General features: G+C 29.7%; 1 protein-coding gene across 1 annotated transcript; it reads right to left on the reverse strand.

Moving 5' to 3' along the window:
- Nucleotides 1–16,428: 16,428 nt before the first annotated feature.
- On the reverse strand, nt 16,429–16,836 carry LOC123196581 (protein TRACHEARY ELEMENT DIFFERENTIATION-RELATED 7A). Its single transcript, XM_044610635.1, has one exon. It carries the CDS (start codon nt 16,834–16,836, stop codon nt 16,429–16,431), a length of 408 nt encoding a protein of 135 aa, XP_044466570.1.
- Between the last annotated feature and the right edge of the window lie 2,466 nt (nt 16,837–19,302).

Raw genomic sequence — 19,302 nt, forward strand, 5'->3', positions numbered from 1 at the left:
TGTGTTGATAAGTTTCACCCAATTCTAAAGCACCGATCAACCCTAGGCCAATGCATGTGTAATGTTTGTTCGACTAGAAAGAATACTCGTCATGGAAGAAAATTATAGGACATCAATCTCATTTCACAATATACAATAATCAAATAAACTAACTTTTCTGAAAAAGAAACTGTATAAACTGAGTTATATGTGAAACACAAACCAATTTCTAGCACAAGGTTTACGACTAAATTATACCGAAAATGCGTAAAGCAATAAAACTATGTATAAACTTTATATTATTTTATCTTGTTATGATTAAATATTGTTTTATCTTAAATTTAAAATTACGCAATTACATAGTAATATATAATTTAAAACGGATTCCACCCAAACTATGTATAAACCCAATTACATTTTGATTATTAAGTGGTCAATAATTTAAAATGGATAACGGACTTTAAGGCCAAAATTTTGCTACATTGATTCAAGTGCACATCTATGAATGTATCAACCACAAGACAAATTAAAATTAGAATTAGAGATGAAAGTTAGAAATCAATATATGTCAATTTTAATCTAGAAGGAAGACTTATGTATTTGGTTTCTAGTTACTCTCTACTACACTAGCGCCGTCATGGATTCCACCCAACCTTTCAACTTCTTAGCTAAAAGTTGACTTCATTGCTAAAAGTTGACTTCATTTTCAATGAATATACATGTCTTTTTACCCTTTAATACTATCATTGACAAAGTGATGAACTAGATGTTCTTACAATGTTGATATTTTAAATATTTGAGATTATTTGTTTGCAAATTAGTCTCATCATATGTGTATCTGCCACAACGAATGAGAGATTATCACGTTATTAGAGAAATTAAAGAGATTAGATGATGTCAAAAATATGGGGATGATAATAGACTAATATTACAAAAGTATTATTTATATAAATTTATATTCTGTAAATTAAAATCGATTGAAAGATGATGAAAGAATGATTAATAATACGCACATGTGTGTTTACTACGGCTAAATTTCAAAACATTGAATGGAAGTAGCCAGTGGGCCATTTGACTTTTTAATATATAGACAATCATATGATTAATTAGTAAACACTCGGAAACATGTATAAATAGAACGTATATAAGCATAATTTGACTTTGAATTACTGATTCTAAGAGGTTGATTTTTCTGGCCAATTTACTCTTATTTTAACTTTATCCCTTTAGTCTTCAGTGGATTAACGAGGTGGGCATGCAACTTAAAAGCATTTGAATATTTTCAGTACGAGCAAAAAGAAAAAAAAAAAAAAGAAAAGAAAAAATGTCAGCAATTTAAACTCCATAATCCACACTTTTCTTGAGAAACCTTGCCTACAAGAAGAGAGAATTCTTTTTGCTTAACGAGCATATATAACCCACTACTAATTATGTTAGGTCAAATTTACGTGAGCTTTGCTTTTATCATATTAGCTTGAATCAATTCCTTTTGCTTAACGAGCATATATAACTCACAATTAATCATCATGCACATCATAAAGTTTCGGGAATGATCTGCCATAAACATAACTTTTTATTTTTGAAAAATTGTTCATTAAAATTGTGTTTTATAATTGAAACCGACTTCTAAAATCATAAATGAGAGGTAGTTCTTTCCAGTTTGTGTAGATCATATTTAACAAATGTTTGAGATCAACCATTTTCCGGTTTACACGTGTTTATTAGATCTGCTTTTAATGACTTGCTAATTTATAGAATTTTCAATATACTGATTGACTTCATCCAAAATGTTAATGCCTCCCATTTCCTTAAGGGCTACTCAACTATTTGAATGGCTTTCTTATAATTATAGTCCAAATGTTACCACAGAACGTCTAGTATCAATGCATCATGCCGATTGTTCGTGTTTTACGTATTATAGGGCGTACGCAAGTTGAGCTTACAGGTGACGGATAATTCCGGGCATTGCTTAATGTCTAAGGGCTATTACGACTTTGGATATTTTGTATGTTTGTAGAATTAACCAACAACACAGTAGGCTCAGATATCTAGGGAGCTCTGTAACCTTATAATACATTAATGTATAACTCAACCCCTGTTACGCTGGCCTGTGCTAAAAAATGTTCTGTCTTAGTTTAATATTAATTCAAATTATAATTTAATAAAATCATATAATTAAATATTTTAATAAAAGGTTATAGGTAAATTTAAATGATTAATTAAAAATTTTTAATAAACTTTAGTATTATAATTTGGTTAAATAATATTAGTTTGAGTTTTAAGATTTATTAGACTTTTGATAGGAGATTTAATAACCACTATATATCGATTAAATTTTCATTCCGAAACTAATACAGTAAAGTTTTATTTATTAAAAATTCTTATTCAAGAAAAGTTTTAGGAACAGAAGATCATTCACTCAAATGCAGGTAATTTTAGTAATTTTACGTCAAATAGTAAATACATGACATTTTAGATATTCTTATAATTTTAAAGTACAATTTAGTATTTTATCATTTGTGTGTAGATTTTGAATTGAATGATTTTATGTTTGTTCATGTAAATGAAATATTCAGTGTGGGATGTGATAGGTTGTGAAATTTGAAAATTTTGAATTGAAATCAGAATAAAAATTTTCAAACTAGGGTTTGATTGAAAATCCAATTAGGGTTTGAAATTTAATTTCCAATTTAGGTATTCAATTGAGACATCAAGCCTTAGAATCAAGAACCAATACTTTGAGATTATAGGAATTACAAATTGAAATCCATTCTCGGTGAATCGAATTTTTTAAATAGGAATAGATTTCCAGCTCGATTAAGACAATCTATCATCAGTAGTGACTTCCCTAACCTATCATGATTCGGTGGCAAATACAAGTGGCAAAATTGCCTAATTCATGGTTGTCGTGAGCCACAAGCTCAAGTCTAGTAAAGCCTCTAATACTAGTAAAAAAACAATGGTCACAGAAGGCGGTAGGAAGTCATCAGCATTAGGTTTGTGATTCAAACCTTTATCGCAATTTTGTGAAAAATCTCAACATTGGAATAGACCAAAATGCCATAAAATTGAACGAAAATTTACTTTTATGACATTTAGGATCAAATTCATGACCCACGATGATGAAATTAATAAGGCGTCAACATTGAGGAAACCAGTAGGCTAGGGTTCATCAAATTGTGAGTTTATATTAGGTTAGGAAAACTAGATACCCAACCAACTTAACCCAAAAGTCAAATCTATAGAAGTCAACCAAGTCAATGTTGGTCCAAGTTGACTAGCATAAGATAAGATTAAGTGCATGTAAGCATGTGAGATTGTTGAGTAACGTGTGGTAAGTGTGTGGATAGCTTGTGGAAGTGCGTAGACGTGCATAAACAACTAAGGCATGCGTGATGATGCATAGACATGTTATAGTGGCACGTGCAGTGCGTGAAATGCTTATTTTGGCATATGTTAGCATTTGAAAGGCTTATGATGACATGTAAGGAAGATCTAGACATGCATGAAGGTGCGTGACAGTTCTTCTTAAGGTATTTTAGGTCTTTGTCCTCATTTGAGGGAGATTTTTAGCATGTGAATGAAAGCACTAAAAGAACATATGATGGAGCTTAAGAGCACATGAAAGGTTTAGAGAGACATATTAAAGAACGTGATAAGGTTATTGTAACACCCTTTCCAAGAGCACTGCCTTTCAGAGGAAGATGTCACTCAATTGTCTATTTTGAGCATACATTCAATTCAAACCAGTAATAAATTTATTGAATAGTTGAATAAAATCTTATTTATTAAAACTGATAAAATTATTGAAATACATTTGTCAAAACTAAATTGAAAGTGGTTAAAAGAAGTCAAAACATGAAAACATAAACCAAAAACATAGTATGTGTAGTTTGATACATCTATAAAGATCTGGATAGAATATAAGCTAAAAAGACAACAATGCCCTTGCTATTATACATCTGCGGACCATCACTCATCCCACAGCTATTACGATCGTTTGTACCTACACACATAAAACTAGAAAAGTCAGTGATAAAACACTTAGTAAGTTAAGACACTATAGTGATAACTTTTACTGCAATCCCTAAAATACCCTTAAACTTAACCCATATTAATTTTGTCATTCGGAGTTAGCATCAAACTCTTCTATGGATGATGAAGAGTCCTATGCACTATCTTTGTGCTCATATTAAACTTTAGAGACTGTCTAAGCATCATAACTCTTAAGTCAAACTGTATCTATCTCGGCCACTAAGGAACCACTCTCCCAAATTTTTATTTAGTGTGACCTTATTAAACTTGGTGAAAGCATCTAAATCTGAAAGCTATGACTAAAGTTGTATACTAGGTCGATCAATCTAGATCGAATATGAGATTTGACACCTTGGTCATGTAAATTATCTCTTTATTTCATTACACTATTCAACATTTTAACTGGGCTTGACTGCAAGCATGTACCCTATTATGAACGGTGTAGTGACTGTATATCATGGTGCCCCCTCATAACGATCCTATAATATCTAGCATGCATAAATCTCAAGTTTTTGCTTAACTTGGCTCGCTCACACTTTCATCTAATAGTATATCTCATGCCCTACTCTGATTAAACTCTTAGGAACGCAAGGTACTACTGTATACCTAAAATTTTTGTACTATTATTTAAGATGACTTTTAAATTTATAGCCTAATTCCCTTACTTTTTCTTCCATCTGCCCTAAACACATGAGCATGTACATGTAGACACACGAGGATATGTCTTTTTGTTTTTCATACACACGACCACCTTTTTGTGGCTTCTCCTCATGTGCTATTATTGATAGATACATGAACATGTACCTTTCAGATATTTATGTACTTTCCTTTTCTGTTTTTTATCTTGATTGCTCTACTTCTTAAAGGAATTCTAGTCATTTCTTTGTGCACATGGTCGTGCTAATGCTATACACGAAAAGTCTACGTGTCATAGTTTAGAGACTATCTAAGCATCATAATCCTTAGGTCAAACTGTATCTATCTCAGCCACTAAGGAACCACTAAGGAGCCACTAAACATCATAATACACGAAAAGTTTAAGGTAATGCATGAAGCACGTTAAGGACATGTGATACTGTGTAATAGCATGTGGAAGGCAAGCAATAGCCCATGAAGTGCATGAAAGACTTATGATAGCAGATAAATGGCTTCTGGTAACATGTGAAGGCATATGAGACACTTGTGGCTCTCCATTTGAAGGAGAATTTAATTTTAGAATGAATATTGTGGCATAAAGTACCTCCTCATATTAAGATTGATAAATAGTACTAACGTTGTTGTGCACAGTTAAGTTACTATATTAGATTAAGATTATTGTTCATTGGACTAGATGCAACATTTTACTAATTAAAATTGTCAAAGATAAAAAAGGTGTTATATCTCATGAAATTTTGATTAAGACAATAGTGTATATAGTATCATTGAAATAATTTTGTTAGTTTTCATGATGTTAATGTTGGATTTTCATGATCCAAATTATAATCAATAAGGGCGGTAGAATAAGGTGAAAAATAAAATTTTTGGACCATTAAACTCTATTCTCAAAATCTAGGAGTTGTTATAAACATAAAAAAGAGTTTCAGATTGCAAACCTACATTTGAAAGCTCCTTCAAACCAAAATTTGTCTTGAATTTGTCCCAAACACTTCTATTACTCCCTATAATGTTGTAGGGTTTTTGCTCATCCATATGGCGGCAACCACGAATATACAACAATATGAAGGCTTGTTTAAGGTATAGATGATTGCTAAATCTCAAGGATTGATAAATGAGGAGTGAAAGTTTTGAGAGAACTCCCTCTCTCTTTAAGGTAGGCGGTTAGGGTTTTAGAAATAATATTTCTAATCCAATTTTTATATAGTTAAACTCATAGGCTAATCTAATTGTACTTTTGGCCTATCCCTTAATAAATATTATTTGGGCTAAAAGTTGACTTTATTTTCAATGAATTTTCATGCTTTTTAGTCTTTAATATATATAATCGACAAAGTGATGAGCCACAGATTTTTACCATGTTGATATGTTAAATATTAAAATTGTTTGTTTGCAAATTAGTCATATCATGTGTATTTGCCACAATGAAAGAGAGTATCATCTTATTAAAGGTCTCACATAGGCTAGATATTGGTTATTGATGGGATAATAATATCTTGATATTATCCTAATCCAAAAAGTATTACTATATATCTCTTAATTGCTTTATCCTTGACTTTTTTATCAAACTCAAAATTCTCTTTCGACGAGTGAATCATATCAATTTAATCATATAAAAGGAACGATACATCCGAATGTTATCAATTTTAACCTCTCTACATTGACTCTTAAAATAACTCTTAATATTGATGTCGGTTATATTCCATATTCAGGAACTTAAAGATTGAATTTTGGAGGGACACCACTGTTAAATAATGAGCCTAATACTTTTGAAGTTTCAACTGACCCAATTATATATCATAAAAATCTCATAGTTGAGAATATCCAAAGGATAACTGTGAAAAAGGTGGCACGGTCAAACTGAAAATCAATTGAACGATGATGAAGGCTTGATTAATGATACGTACATGTGCATTTACTGCGGCCAACGCCCGAGGTTTTCTGATAAGCAAAAATTCAAAACATGAGAAGTAGCCACTAGGCCATTTGACTTTTTAATACATAGACAAATCATTAGAGCAATTAGTAAACACACGGAAACATGTATAAAACATATATAGGCTTATTTTGACTATGACTTATTGGTTCTAAGAGGTTGATTTTTGTGGCCATTTTGCTCTTACTATAATAACTTCGTCACTTCAGTCTTCGGTGCATTAACGGTGTGGGCATGCAACTTAAAAGCGTTTGAATATTTTCATGACGAGCGCCGGAAAAAAGTCAAAAAAAGTCAGCAATTTAAACTCCATCATCCACACTCAACTGGAGAAACCTTGCCTACATGAACAGAGAATTCTTCACTGCTGTGCTTTGTTTTTATCACATTATCTTGAACCAATTACATAGCAGAGCCCATCATGCACATCATCAAATTTTGGGAACGATCTGCCATAAACATAACTTTTTATTTTTGAAAATTTGTTCATTAATTTGTGTTTTATAATTGAAACATACTTCTAAAATCATAAATGAAAAATAAAGCCCATTGTTTGTGTTTTACGTCCGATCTTTGCTTGGTATTATTGGTGCATATGCAAATTAAGCTTGCAGACGATATTCTATCAGTAAAACAAATAACTGTTCACCTTTATGAATGATCGTTTTAATCATTTTCTATTTAAATGCAAATCTTAAAATCATCACAAAATTAGTCCTTATCTAATATCAAATTCGGCAAACTGATAAATCAACGTACATCCTCCCATGAACACTCGTTTATCCTTCTATATTTAGCCATTTTCATGCAATCAAACCGAAAAGATGGATTTGCCCTTCTTAACACATAAACAAGCATCCAACCTTATTGCGATTGTTTTTCCAGCCCATAAACAATAAATATACAATTTAAACTCTCCCAAAGTCAAAAGCAAAAAGTAATATAAAAATACCTTTTAATATACTTGTAAGTGTTACATAACATATCATGTGAAAACTAAGAAAGACGTGAAAGCTTGTTTGGTGATCTGTACATCTATAATTACAATTACAGATTGTACGTAAAACAAAAACAATCAGCATTATTTTTCATTTATGATTTAACTATTTTTCAATTATAAAATACAAATTAATGAACAATCTTTCAACAAAAAATTTTTTTTTTGAAAAACTGAATAAAAAGGTGATAAAACTGTGGTTAAACTTTGGTAATAGAATGACGTATTCTATCAGTAAGTCAACAACAGATAACCTTCAATGTGATAACGTGAAGATAATTAACATTGCCGTACGAAATAGATAAAGTGCAATCCAAGCCCATTTATATAATTAGATATGGAAATGATTGAGCAAAATTAATTAAAATAGTCATATTAGATAGAGTGCATACGGATATAAACATCTTAAAATAATAACAATTAAAGCCCTAACCAAATTTTATCAAGCCCTCAAAAAATATGAAATTAAGTTAGAAACTTCATTGAATTTAAGGATGAAGATGAATATTTGCCTTTTTTTTTTTGGGGTCTGTTTGAATCATGGATAAGACTTAAAAGGACAAAAGTAAAACCAAGCGAAAAACATTGGTAGGCATGATTGGCAAGCCCAATGAACTAAAACATAATTTTACTTTTATTTTTTTATGAAATTAAGAGTGTTAATTATTATATATATGTTATAGGGGGTTATATAATATTTCATGTATAGAGGGGTTTTTTAATAATCTTCATAATAGAGGTAAATTGGTAGTTTTCATAATTAGTCAGTCAAATCATTTTACATTTGTTATTTGATTTTTCTTGCTTTATGGTGTTCTAGTCTTATTTTTCTTGTTATCCAAAACTAAAAAGAAATTTTGAAAATAAAATTAAAAATGAAATATTGTAACAATTTTGTCCTATGAAGTCAAAATGTTAGATCTAAACGAGAAAAATCAGATATGTTAAGTTGATTTTTGCCATTGGTAAAATTATGAATCTAAAATTAGAAAAATAAAATAATATTCCAAATTTAAGTAATTAAATTCAAAAAGATTTTATCAAAATATTGGCTAAAATGATTTTATAGTTTTATGGATCTAACAGCTAGATTATTTTTTTTCCTTTAAATGCCAAAAATTTACTTAAAGTATAAAAAATATTATATATACCCAGTTTGGATACACAAATAAATACCCAACATAGTAGCCAACATGGCATGTTTAAAGTATAAATTTTCGAACTTGAATGTTAACTTCCTTCTTTTTTTGCAACATGTTTAACTAAGTATTTTGTTTTTTTTTTCATTTATTTCATGATAAATAACAAATTATTTGTATTTCATTAATATTGCAGAAGAGTTTCTTGGAGTGTCATATACCAAGTGCATGTGTACTTTAGTGTTGAGTTTTTAGTTTTATATACACATGTAAATTGATGGAAGATAACTTTATAATAGGTGTTACATCTGCTGAGAAGCTTTTGCAGATTTAATGAGAGAAGCGAGGAAAGTCTGTGGATCATGTTGCAAAAAAAGAAATACAACATTTAGAGGCTTTTTGTATTTTGATTATTTTAACATTATCAATGTCCTAAATATATAAGTTTATTGATTTTCTAGTCGATGATGAGATAAATGTTAATATATGATTGATGTTTGGAGTCACATTATATGGATTTGATTTGCAATTTTATTTTTAGTATTTATGGGTCTTCAGTTTAGTTTTGTTAATCTAACAGTGATGTATTTTATATTTTGTTATTGCATTGTTTCATGAAAGATAACATAAAACTACAGATCTAATTGTATCTATTATTATGAAAAATTGTTAAATTTTAAAAGAATCGGATCATGTATTAAAGTTAAACACAGGAAAAAGAGAGGCTTTGAGTTCTCTAACTCATGGTAGCATTGACATCTACTGTGTTGATTCTTGTTATTATAAAATACTCTTCATAGTTGCCACATAGAACAAGTTTAAAAAAATTCAACTACACTAGTTATTATACAAGATAAAACAACAGTTTTAACATTTGAAGTTTAAATATTTGTATTTAGGTTGTATGCTTAAGTATAACAATATATATAACTGAACCCATTTATAAGTCTCCACATAGGCATTACCATTAAAACTCTTGTAGAGGACAAGATATTGACACAAAAAATTTGCTCATGTGCATATCTAAAATCCTCCATCTTCAGAGGACGAACATGCAAACTATTATACAATGCATGCAAAAGTCTATTCTCAGCCCATATTAAAGCTCTCTCCTGAAATTTGAGCAATGAATCAAGATAAGTTTCTAACCACAGGTCCATCCTCAAATGGTACAAACTGAATAACCATTTATACAATACTGATAAAAAAAGAATTTTGCAAGACACAACTTTTATGTTTAACTACAACTTGAAGCACACATATATCAATTTAAGCTAAATATACTGCATGGAGACAAGTTACAAATGGAGATTACATCAATATGATTTTAAACCGTTGAAAAACATAAAATAGAAGCCTTTATTTTTTATAAAAAGCATACCTATCATATATATCCTTAATTATAGTTTTTGCATACAACTTCTTGGCTAAGAGATGACTTTTAGAAAAAAAGAAGTCAAAATGCCCAACCAATGAAAGAAGGAGACAAGGGCAAAATTGCTTGCTTGCAATTGCATTAATTTTGTTCAAAGATCTTGTTATATAACTTGAACCAGATACAGTCAAGGCATTACAATATGACTAAGAACAAATATACATAAAATTCAATCGTTTTTTATAAACTAGACCAAAAGATTCCAATGTGATTAAAAGATACATATAATAACATTTCTAACAACTAAACCACATGGTCAAGTTGTAAAATTATTTTTCGGTCCTGAGATGGATCTGAATAGGGCAGGTCATGATGCACCACCATATATAGGAGTGAGGGAAGTAGCAGTTATCAAATTTCAAATGCCCTAGGTTGATTACCATTTTCTAGAAACTATTTCTCTAACTGTGTTGATATCCTATGCAATAGACATTAACAAAACTAATTTGACAGACCAATAGGTGTTTGTCATGCTTGTAGGAATCATGTAACATCACGAACTTTCAACCAACTAAAAATTTATTATGCAGTTAGTTTACCAGTAATATGTACTAAGTTTGGAAATAAAGCAATAATTAACACCAAATTTATTTTAATTTCATGAAATCACCTAACCAACCTTCTTTTCCTTCTCCAAAATTTCTCTTATGAAGTAATGAGTGGAAGACACACAAAGGTTACGTAAACAAAAAAACTGTACTTATTGATTAGGGGGACCAAAGCACAGGTAAAAAATTCCCTTTTTAGATAAAAAATATGCGCACAAAACTTAAAACAAAAGAGAGAGAGAGAGAGAAACACCATACATTTAGATTACTACCAGTGTGCCTATCTGTCGTATTTGCAACTGCTTTCAAATCAACATCTGGTGCCAATTCTTCGTTGGCTAAAATAACTTTTAGTGTTTTCAACCATTAATCTTTACAAAAAGATAGTATGATAACATCAATGATAGTCATTTTTCTTACAAGATAGGAAGAATCAATCAAAAAGTATGCGTAAGACATTTAACTCTAAGGTACAACCTCATCAAGATCAAAAGGCCTATTGATAGCAACAAGTACCAACACACGTTCTTTATCCTTCGTACGTAGACCATTCCAATTTACCATGAATTTAGTCTTCATTTTACGCATAGCCTCATGCTCTCATGGATTATCCTGTCTTCCTAACATGTTGTCAACTAAAACAACCATCCAAGTGGATAAAATATCATTTGCAGCTAAAGAATATGAAGAACAGCAAAACAGTATAATTTGACAAGAAGATAAAACAGGGAATTTATATACTCTAGCCCAAAGAGAAGCAGCAGAATATTATTCCCTCTAAGCATCTTTTAAATATCAATTTGTTAAAAAATATATTTCTCTGTATTAAGAGAAAGAAATCAAAGGTTTTGCATTTAAGTGTTACAATTCAAAAAAGAAAAAAACAATCTTAGTTACTCTAACGAAAACTCCAGTAAAGTTTGACTTTGTAATAAATTCAATTTTGAAGAAGTTAGGAAGTCTTGTGAATCTTCAACAAATGAAGTCCAATGGTGGTTTTGAAAAACGACAATTGATGATGGTTCTGACAAATAACAGTCGATGGTGGTTAAGGTAGAGGATGGGTTGATGGTGGTAGCCAAAAAGTTGTTGTTTTAGAAAGTTTAAGGTTGCTGCTTTAGAAAGTTTAGGTAAGTGATGATTAATTTTTTTAATGACCTTTGTCTGAAGTGGCAAAAACGCAATGCGGCAGATGATATGGCATCTGTCTTATTGGCTTTCATATTGGTGTGTACTTATTTATTTGTATTATCAGAGTAAGTATATATAACATTCATATCAAAGTTTATATTAAAAACTAAATTATAATAGGAGAGTCAATCTGCTTCTAAATATTCATTTGTTCCATATATCAAAAAAAATTGGGAATTTTCATTATTTAAAATTCCATATGCCCAAAAAACTAGAATTTTTCATTATATTTACTGGTTCCATATATTCACACTGCAGAGGAGGTTTTCCATCATTTTCTGTCCGAATGTTGATTTTTGCTAATAAATTAGAAATTTTTGTTATTTAAATTTTAAAACGAATTTTATCTCCGACTCAAATTATAAAAATAAAAAAATTATTAAAAATTGAAAGACCACAATTTCACCAGAGAACTGCAACCTAAATATATCTGGTGAAAAATATCAATTACCCGTCTAAACACCGGTGTCTAGTAAAATGTCATAAAACCCCCATTATACCTATCATAAAATATCATTTAACCCTAGTCATATAGCGCCTAGTAAAATAAAAAATCTCACCTCACCTAATATAAATATTAATTAGCCTCTCAGCGTTATTGACCAATAAAATATCATTTACTTTTTATATTTTACTTTATGAAAAAATATCATTTACTCCTTTGGCGCGAGTTCACCTAGTAAAATTACATGTTATCACCCCTATGATTCGTTTACTTTATGAAAATATCATTTACCCCTTTGACACGAGTTCCTAGTGAATTATTATTGTCTTTTTATTCTATTATTCTAGTGAAACAATGACGTTTGGTGCGTTCCACACCCAACCCTACCTTCTCACCTTGCACCAAGTTGTGCTTCATATGATTGTTAATGTGCGGCATTGTTTTGGAGGCAACGATTTGAATCTTAAATCATTTGAGAAGGTGAAAGTTTGGGAATGAGTTGGTGGGTTGTTTGTAATAGTTCTTCACTTATGGATAGCCTCCAAAGTAAGTCTAGATTCGAACTGAGTCAATTCGAGCTCGAGCTACTCGTTAGATTTTTTAATTAAAATTTTTGATACAAAACGACGTCGTTTTGACCGATATATATTAAAACGACATCGTTTTAATAACAAAAAATAAGTCAAACCGAACTCAAATCGCTTTTAAGCTTGACTATCACGAGCTCGATGAACTCGAGCTCAATTATATGTGAACTAAGCTGAGCTCGAGCTCAAGCGAGTTCGAGCTCAGCTCAGCTCGAATTCAGCCCTACTCCAAAGTGTGTGTGTTTGATTTGTGAAGTTATTTTTTATTAAAATTAATATACATTAAAAGTGAAAATATAATAAATAAAATTATAAAGACAAATTATTATCTAGTTTGAGAATTTTTTTAATAAATTTATAAAAACAGCTTAATAGTTTTTTAACAAATTTAACATTGGGTGAGAAAAATAACTTCTTTTAGAGTAGAATCATATCATTTCGTCATACCTTTGGTTGGGAAGTAGACTTTTGGCCCTAAAAATGTGCTCTCCCATCAACATTAGAGGCCAACAACCTTATTGGTTACCAATCATTTCCATTACAGTAACTAAAGGGCAGAATAATTTGTTATTAGCCCAAAAGAATTGTTCCCACACAAGGTGAAGTAAAATTTTAAAGTCTCACATTTTAATTTTAAAAAATTCAAACACTTATTTTTGAGCTAAAATTTGTTAAAATTTTTAGTTAAAGTTAAAAGTGAAATTATCATTTAATAATGATATTTTAAAAAATAAAAGTTTATATTATTTACCTCTTCAGTTTAGAAACTAACCATTTTCTCTCAAATTAAGTTTTGAAAAGTGTCATTTTCTCTTTACCTAAGGTTTCAAATTTCGTCAACAATTTTCTGCCAAATGACGACTGATCTCTCTTGTTCTTGACGATATCTCTCCCTCTAACATTTTTCCTTTGATCAACAACATTTGGATTCGATAGAATCTAGAAGAAGAGTTGAAACTCTTTGTCTAGACTTTCATCATCCAGACTAATCAGTTTTGTCTAGGCAATGACGACACATCCAGACGAGAACGACTCCTTGTTTGGACGTTTCATTGTCTTCCAAATGAAGTTGATTCATTTGGACAACGAAGATCCAGACGAAAAGTTTCAACTCTTTAACTGGATTTTTCAAATCTAGACGACTATCAAAGGGAGAGACATCGTCAGGAGGAGAGAGATCAATTGTCATTTGCTGAAAAATCACTAGAGAAATTTGAAAACTTAGATAGGGGGAAATGTCACTTTTTTAAACTTAATTTTAGGGGTAAATATTAGTTTTTCAAATTAAGAGGATAAAATTATAAAAACTTTTATTTTTTTAAATATTATTATTAAATAATAATTTTATCATTAATCTTAATTAAAAATTTTAATAAAAATTGTCTAATAAATGAATATTTTAGTTTTTGAAAATTAAAATATGAGATTTTGTCGTTTCACCATATACCTTGAGTGGTAATAAGTCTTTTGGCCTTGCTATTATTATTAAATTTCGGAATTCCCCTTACACTATTATAAACCGTCTTAGTGAAGAAATAAATACTGTATTAAAAAGAAGAGCTAACATGTAAATCATTCTTATAATAATAGAAACATCCAGAAATCAGCATATTTTTACATTTGTGGACAAGAGAACATGAACCAGTTGAACATGGTCATAAGAAATCACCAAGAGAACAATGTTTAGGGTGTAGGTCAAAGGACTATTTATTATCTAAGTTTTAGTTCAATCTTAAAAATATACCCACGATAGTTAAAAAAACTTAAAAACTTATCTATGGGTCAACTTCTGTTAGAATTTTCTATTAGAATTTAACGTAAAATTATTATTTTACCACTATAGCTTAAAAATTATATCATTTTCTCTCTTTAGTTTAGAAAACTAACAATTTTCTCTCATGATTAAACTTAAAAAACTGCATTTCTCCCCCTAGGGTTTCAATTTTTCAAGCAACCTCTCCCTCTCCTACAATTGGTAGCCTCTGGTCATCTCTCTCCCTTCTTGCAATCTCATCCTCACAGGAGAAGACAAAAGTTTGCTTGAACGAAGACGAGAAATCGTCTTCATCAAGCAAAGATACGATCGGATCTGTGAGTGACAATGACGCTAAAGTGACGATGACATCGAATCAATGACAAGACTAGATCTTTGAGCGACAAAGACGACAAGACCGGATCTTCGAGCAATGATGAAAAGTTCCTCTATATGAAGTTTCGTTTTCTCTAATGAGGATAAGATTGAAAGAAGGGAGAGAGACAGTTGGAAACTGTCGGTTGTTGGAGAGGGAAATGTTGCTAGAAAAATTGAAACCTTAGGGGGGAAATGTAGTTTTTTAAATCTTGGATAGAATTTTTGTTATTTTATTTTAACTGTATCTATTAAAAGATATTTTTGTCATTTTATTTTGTAAGAGTAAATCTATCATTTTAACCTTACCCTAATAGATATCATCCACATTAATGGTTTATAGGTGAGATTTTTGATTTTTGATTTTTGATTTAATATAAATGTAATTTTGAGATTGGACTAAAATTTAAGAGGGTCATAGTCATTTGGCCTTTTAGTTTTGCATAATTAATAGTAAATTAAATGGAACTGACAGAATTCCCTTCCGTGACACCGGGTAATTATGGTTTTCATATTCTTTATTTTTCAAACCTTACAGATTCAACGGATTCTTGATCTTGGATATTAACCAAAAAGTTACCCCACTCATTCGACAATTTGTTCGGTAGTAATTAAGTTATTATTCATAATCAATTAAGTACGAAGCTTTTGACACCAGTGAAATGGTGACAGCATCGACTGGGGCCTAGGTCACATGCCTATATTCAGCATTGTCTCCCCAAGTCTCCTGAGGAGCAAAGAGATTGCCAGTAAATTCACAATTTTGATGAGCGATTTCATGCATTTTAGGAAGTGCAATTGTGATCAGCAGCGGTTAGAATCAACTGAAGTCGCAGAGTTAACCACATCCGCATTCAAGATATAGTAAATTTTTTTATTTTTTTACAAAGAATTCATTTGAGTCCGATCATTTTTTTTTTTGAAAAAAACCAATTATATTGGACAAATTAAATCATCAATTTTTGGTTTCACAATCAATAAATAAAATCAAAATTTTAATTTTATATATCATTAAAAAAATTTAAACCTATACTTTTTTATATATAAAATTTTATTTTTTTAATATTTAAACTATTTTTTAAGGCTGATGTAATAAATTTCATTACCCTTCATGGTAACTCTGTAAAATCCGAAAATCTCCATAATGGTAAAATACTGATCTCCACGTCTATACAATCCCTTCTAAAAATTTATCCAAATCAAAAAAGGGAAATCGAAAGAAAACAATGCCATGAAAAAATAAATCAACAATATTGAACCTCAATCTCGATCAATATATTGATTAATTAACGAACTGTTTAGCATGCACAAGTCCAGCACTCACCACGACGACATTTGCCGAACTGCCCGGCGGCTAAGGACCCGTTGTAATATCCGAAGACTGTGGCGTTGGGGATAGTGTCGGAGGCGGAAGAATTGAGTTAGATGTAGGCGGAGTTGCCTGGAAAGGGGGAGTTAGTATAGGAGGGCTAGGTGGTGGAATTGAACCAGGGTCAGGAGGAGTACTATAATTTGGAGGGCTAGGTGGAGTTGAGCCGAGGTCAGGGGGAGCTGGGCTGGGCTGGGAGGAGCCTGCAGGAGTAGGAAGGTTGGAGCCAGGGTTTGGGAAGAGATTGGGTGGAGAATGGCAAGAATCACCGGAGCAATTATGAGATTTTCGGATGCCATGGCGTAAGAGTCCGAATCCGAAGACAAGACCCAGAACCACCAACACTGTAACAATGAAAATGAAGATCTTTGTTGCTTTTCCGACATAACACATATTTATCTTCCTGAGTTTTGTACAGAAAACTCTGAATCTGAAATGTGGGTTTCTGCTGTTTGTCTTGTTTGGTTAGTGTCGAACTTAACTGGTTTAGGAAGAAAGTGTGGTTCTTTTTCGTCTTCATTCATGTTGATTTTGATAGGAAGGACAACAGAGTGGTTGTGCATTTGAAGTGGGGTTACTTTTTGTTGGGCTATTCTGTTAATGTGAGAAGAGAAAAGTCTATAGTACCAAAATAGGTTTTTGTTTACCCTACTGACAATCATGCCCCTGAATTTTTGTAAAATTATGAGAAATTACGTCATAATTAGATGAATGAAACCCTTGAAGACTTCGGTAATCGAGCCCAGAAGACCTGTCTGCCAAGTCAACCTTTTCGATAAGAGTATTGTTACCTCTATTATTTAATAATCTATTATTTATGAAAAATTTTATATATAAATAATAATATATAAATATATAATTAAATATTTTTTAATTTTTAATTTTTAATTATATAATAATATATTATTATTTATGTAAAAAAATTATATATAAAATAAAATTTTTTAATAATTTTAATTAAAAATAAAATAATTTTAAATAATACAACAATATATTACTGTTTATATATAAATATATATATATATATATATATAAAATTAAAATTTAGGCACGTGATTTTGTTATTTTAGTCCAAGTTTTTACAAAAGTTGTATGTTATGATTCGTTAAACATTAACAAATGTGTCTTAAAAAGGGAAATGAGCATGCAGTGGTGATTGTGATTGCTTTTAAAATCGGATAGATGATCAAAATAATTATTTTACTAATTTATTATTCAACCGATTTAATTAAAGTTAATTTAATTTATTATCAAATTATAAAAAAAATTTTAAATAATATCAACTATTTAACACATTTTAAAACATAGACTATATTAATTTCATTAAAAGCAATTTTATACCATTATTAATAACAATCAAATATATTTGTTTCTTTCAAAAAAAATTCAATTTATTAAATTAAAAATAGCTCATTAAAAGTAAAAAAAAATTAAATATGTTAATTAAACAATTCACATTTTGTTCTGACTTATGCAGCTTTTTTTGCGATAGAACAAAGGAAATAAAGATAATTAGGGCATTAAGTTGTATATTTTAAATTGATATTTTAAGATTAAATTTTGACTTTTTAAACTGTTTATTCAAGAAAAAATAATGTTTTAATATATATTAGACAAAAGTTACAAAATGTTAAAATTGTGTAAAAAAAAATTAAAAAACAAAAGGATTAAGATTCAAGAGAGAGATGACATGTTAATCAAGTGATAGGTCAAATTTTTTATTATCTACTTTTGAAAAACAAAAACTAAAAAAATGGATAATAGTTCGGTTAAACCCAATTTTATTGATATTGACTAATTTATTGGATTTAACCGAATCTTTAAACAATATGTATATTTATGAGAATTAGAGCAGACAATGAAATAGTTCCTAGTTAAATCAAGTGAATCAATTAATTTGATCTAATTTAAAAAACATTGGTAGAAGCATCACAAATTGGGTGATGGGTGTAAACGGGTTTCTTGCCAACACCTCACACATTTGATTTTCTTGGTGAATTGCCTTCTATTCAAACATAATATTAATAAGTTTTTAATAGTTTTAGTTATTATATTTATATTCTTGAAGTCTTGTTTTATAACTAAAACACAAAGTGTGAGGTTGATTTAAGTAATTTTTTATTATAAAAAATGAATGATTATCGTAAATATAGATTAATTTGAAGATTGTCGAATATAAATTATTATTATATTTGATAAAAATAATTATTATATTTGGTTAAATATAATAAAATAATACTATAATATTATTTTTCTTAAATATCTTTAAGTATAATTATTCTAAAATATTTTTTATATTACTTATATTAATTAAAAATGTGAGTATTTTACTCCTAAAAACTTAATAAGGATAAAATTGTAACAAAATCGATATTATTTTGTTAATATTTTAATACATAAAATGTAGTTGACAATTAGATTACCTTTTATATTGCATGTTACATCATTATTGATAATAAAAGATTATCAAAATTATTTATTAGTGATTTACTAAACAAGATAATGCAAGTAATAAAATATAGATTAATAAAGTAATATTTAATTACTAGAAACCAAACGCCCTCAAAGGGTAGACTTAACGTTTAATCCATTACCAAAATGTATCCATTAACTTTTAAAAATCCAAATATTTGTCTATCATTCAACTTTTATTAAAATTTGTCTTTAGTACAAGGGTAAAAAAAGATCATTTAACCAGTAATGTTAAAAAAACTAAAATTTTATCTCATTTATCTAACTTAGTTTTAAAAACCAAGAATTTCACCCAACCTAAGTTTTGAAAATTTACCTTCCCCCCCACCCATCAACTAGGGTTTTATTATTTTACCAATAACAGTCACCCCCTCAAATTTTAGAATA

Source organism: Mangifera indica, chromosome 14 (genome assembly GCF_011075055.1).
Source record: "Mangifera indica cultivar Alphonso chromosome 14, CATAS_Mindica_2.1, whole genome shotgun sequence".
NCBI lineage: Eukaryota > Viridiplantae > Streptophyta > Magnoliopsida > Sapindales > Anacardiaceae > Mangifera > Mangifera indica.

Bases quoted from the DNA above. Each gene is read 5' to 3' on its own strand.
- LOC123196581 (XM_044610635.1), bottom strand. From the start codon at position 16,836: ATGTGTTATGTCGGAAAAGCAACAAAGATCTTCATTTTCATTGTTACA.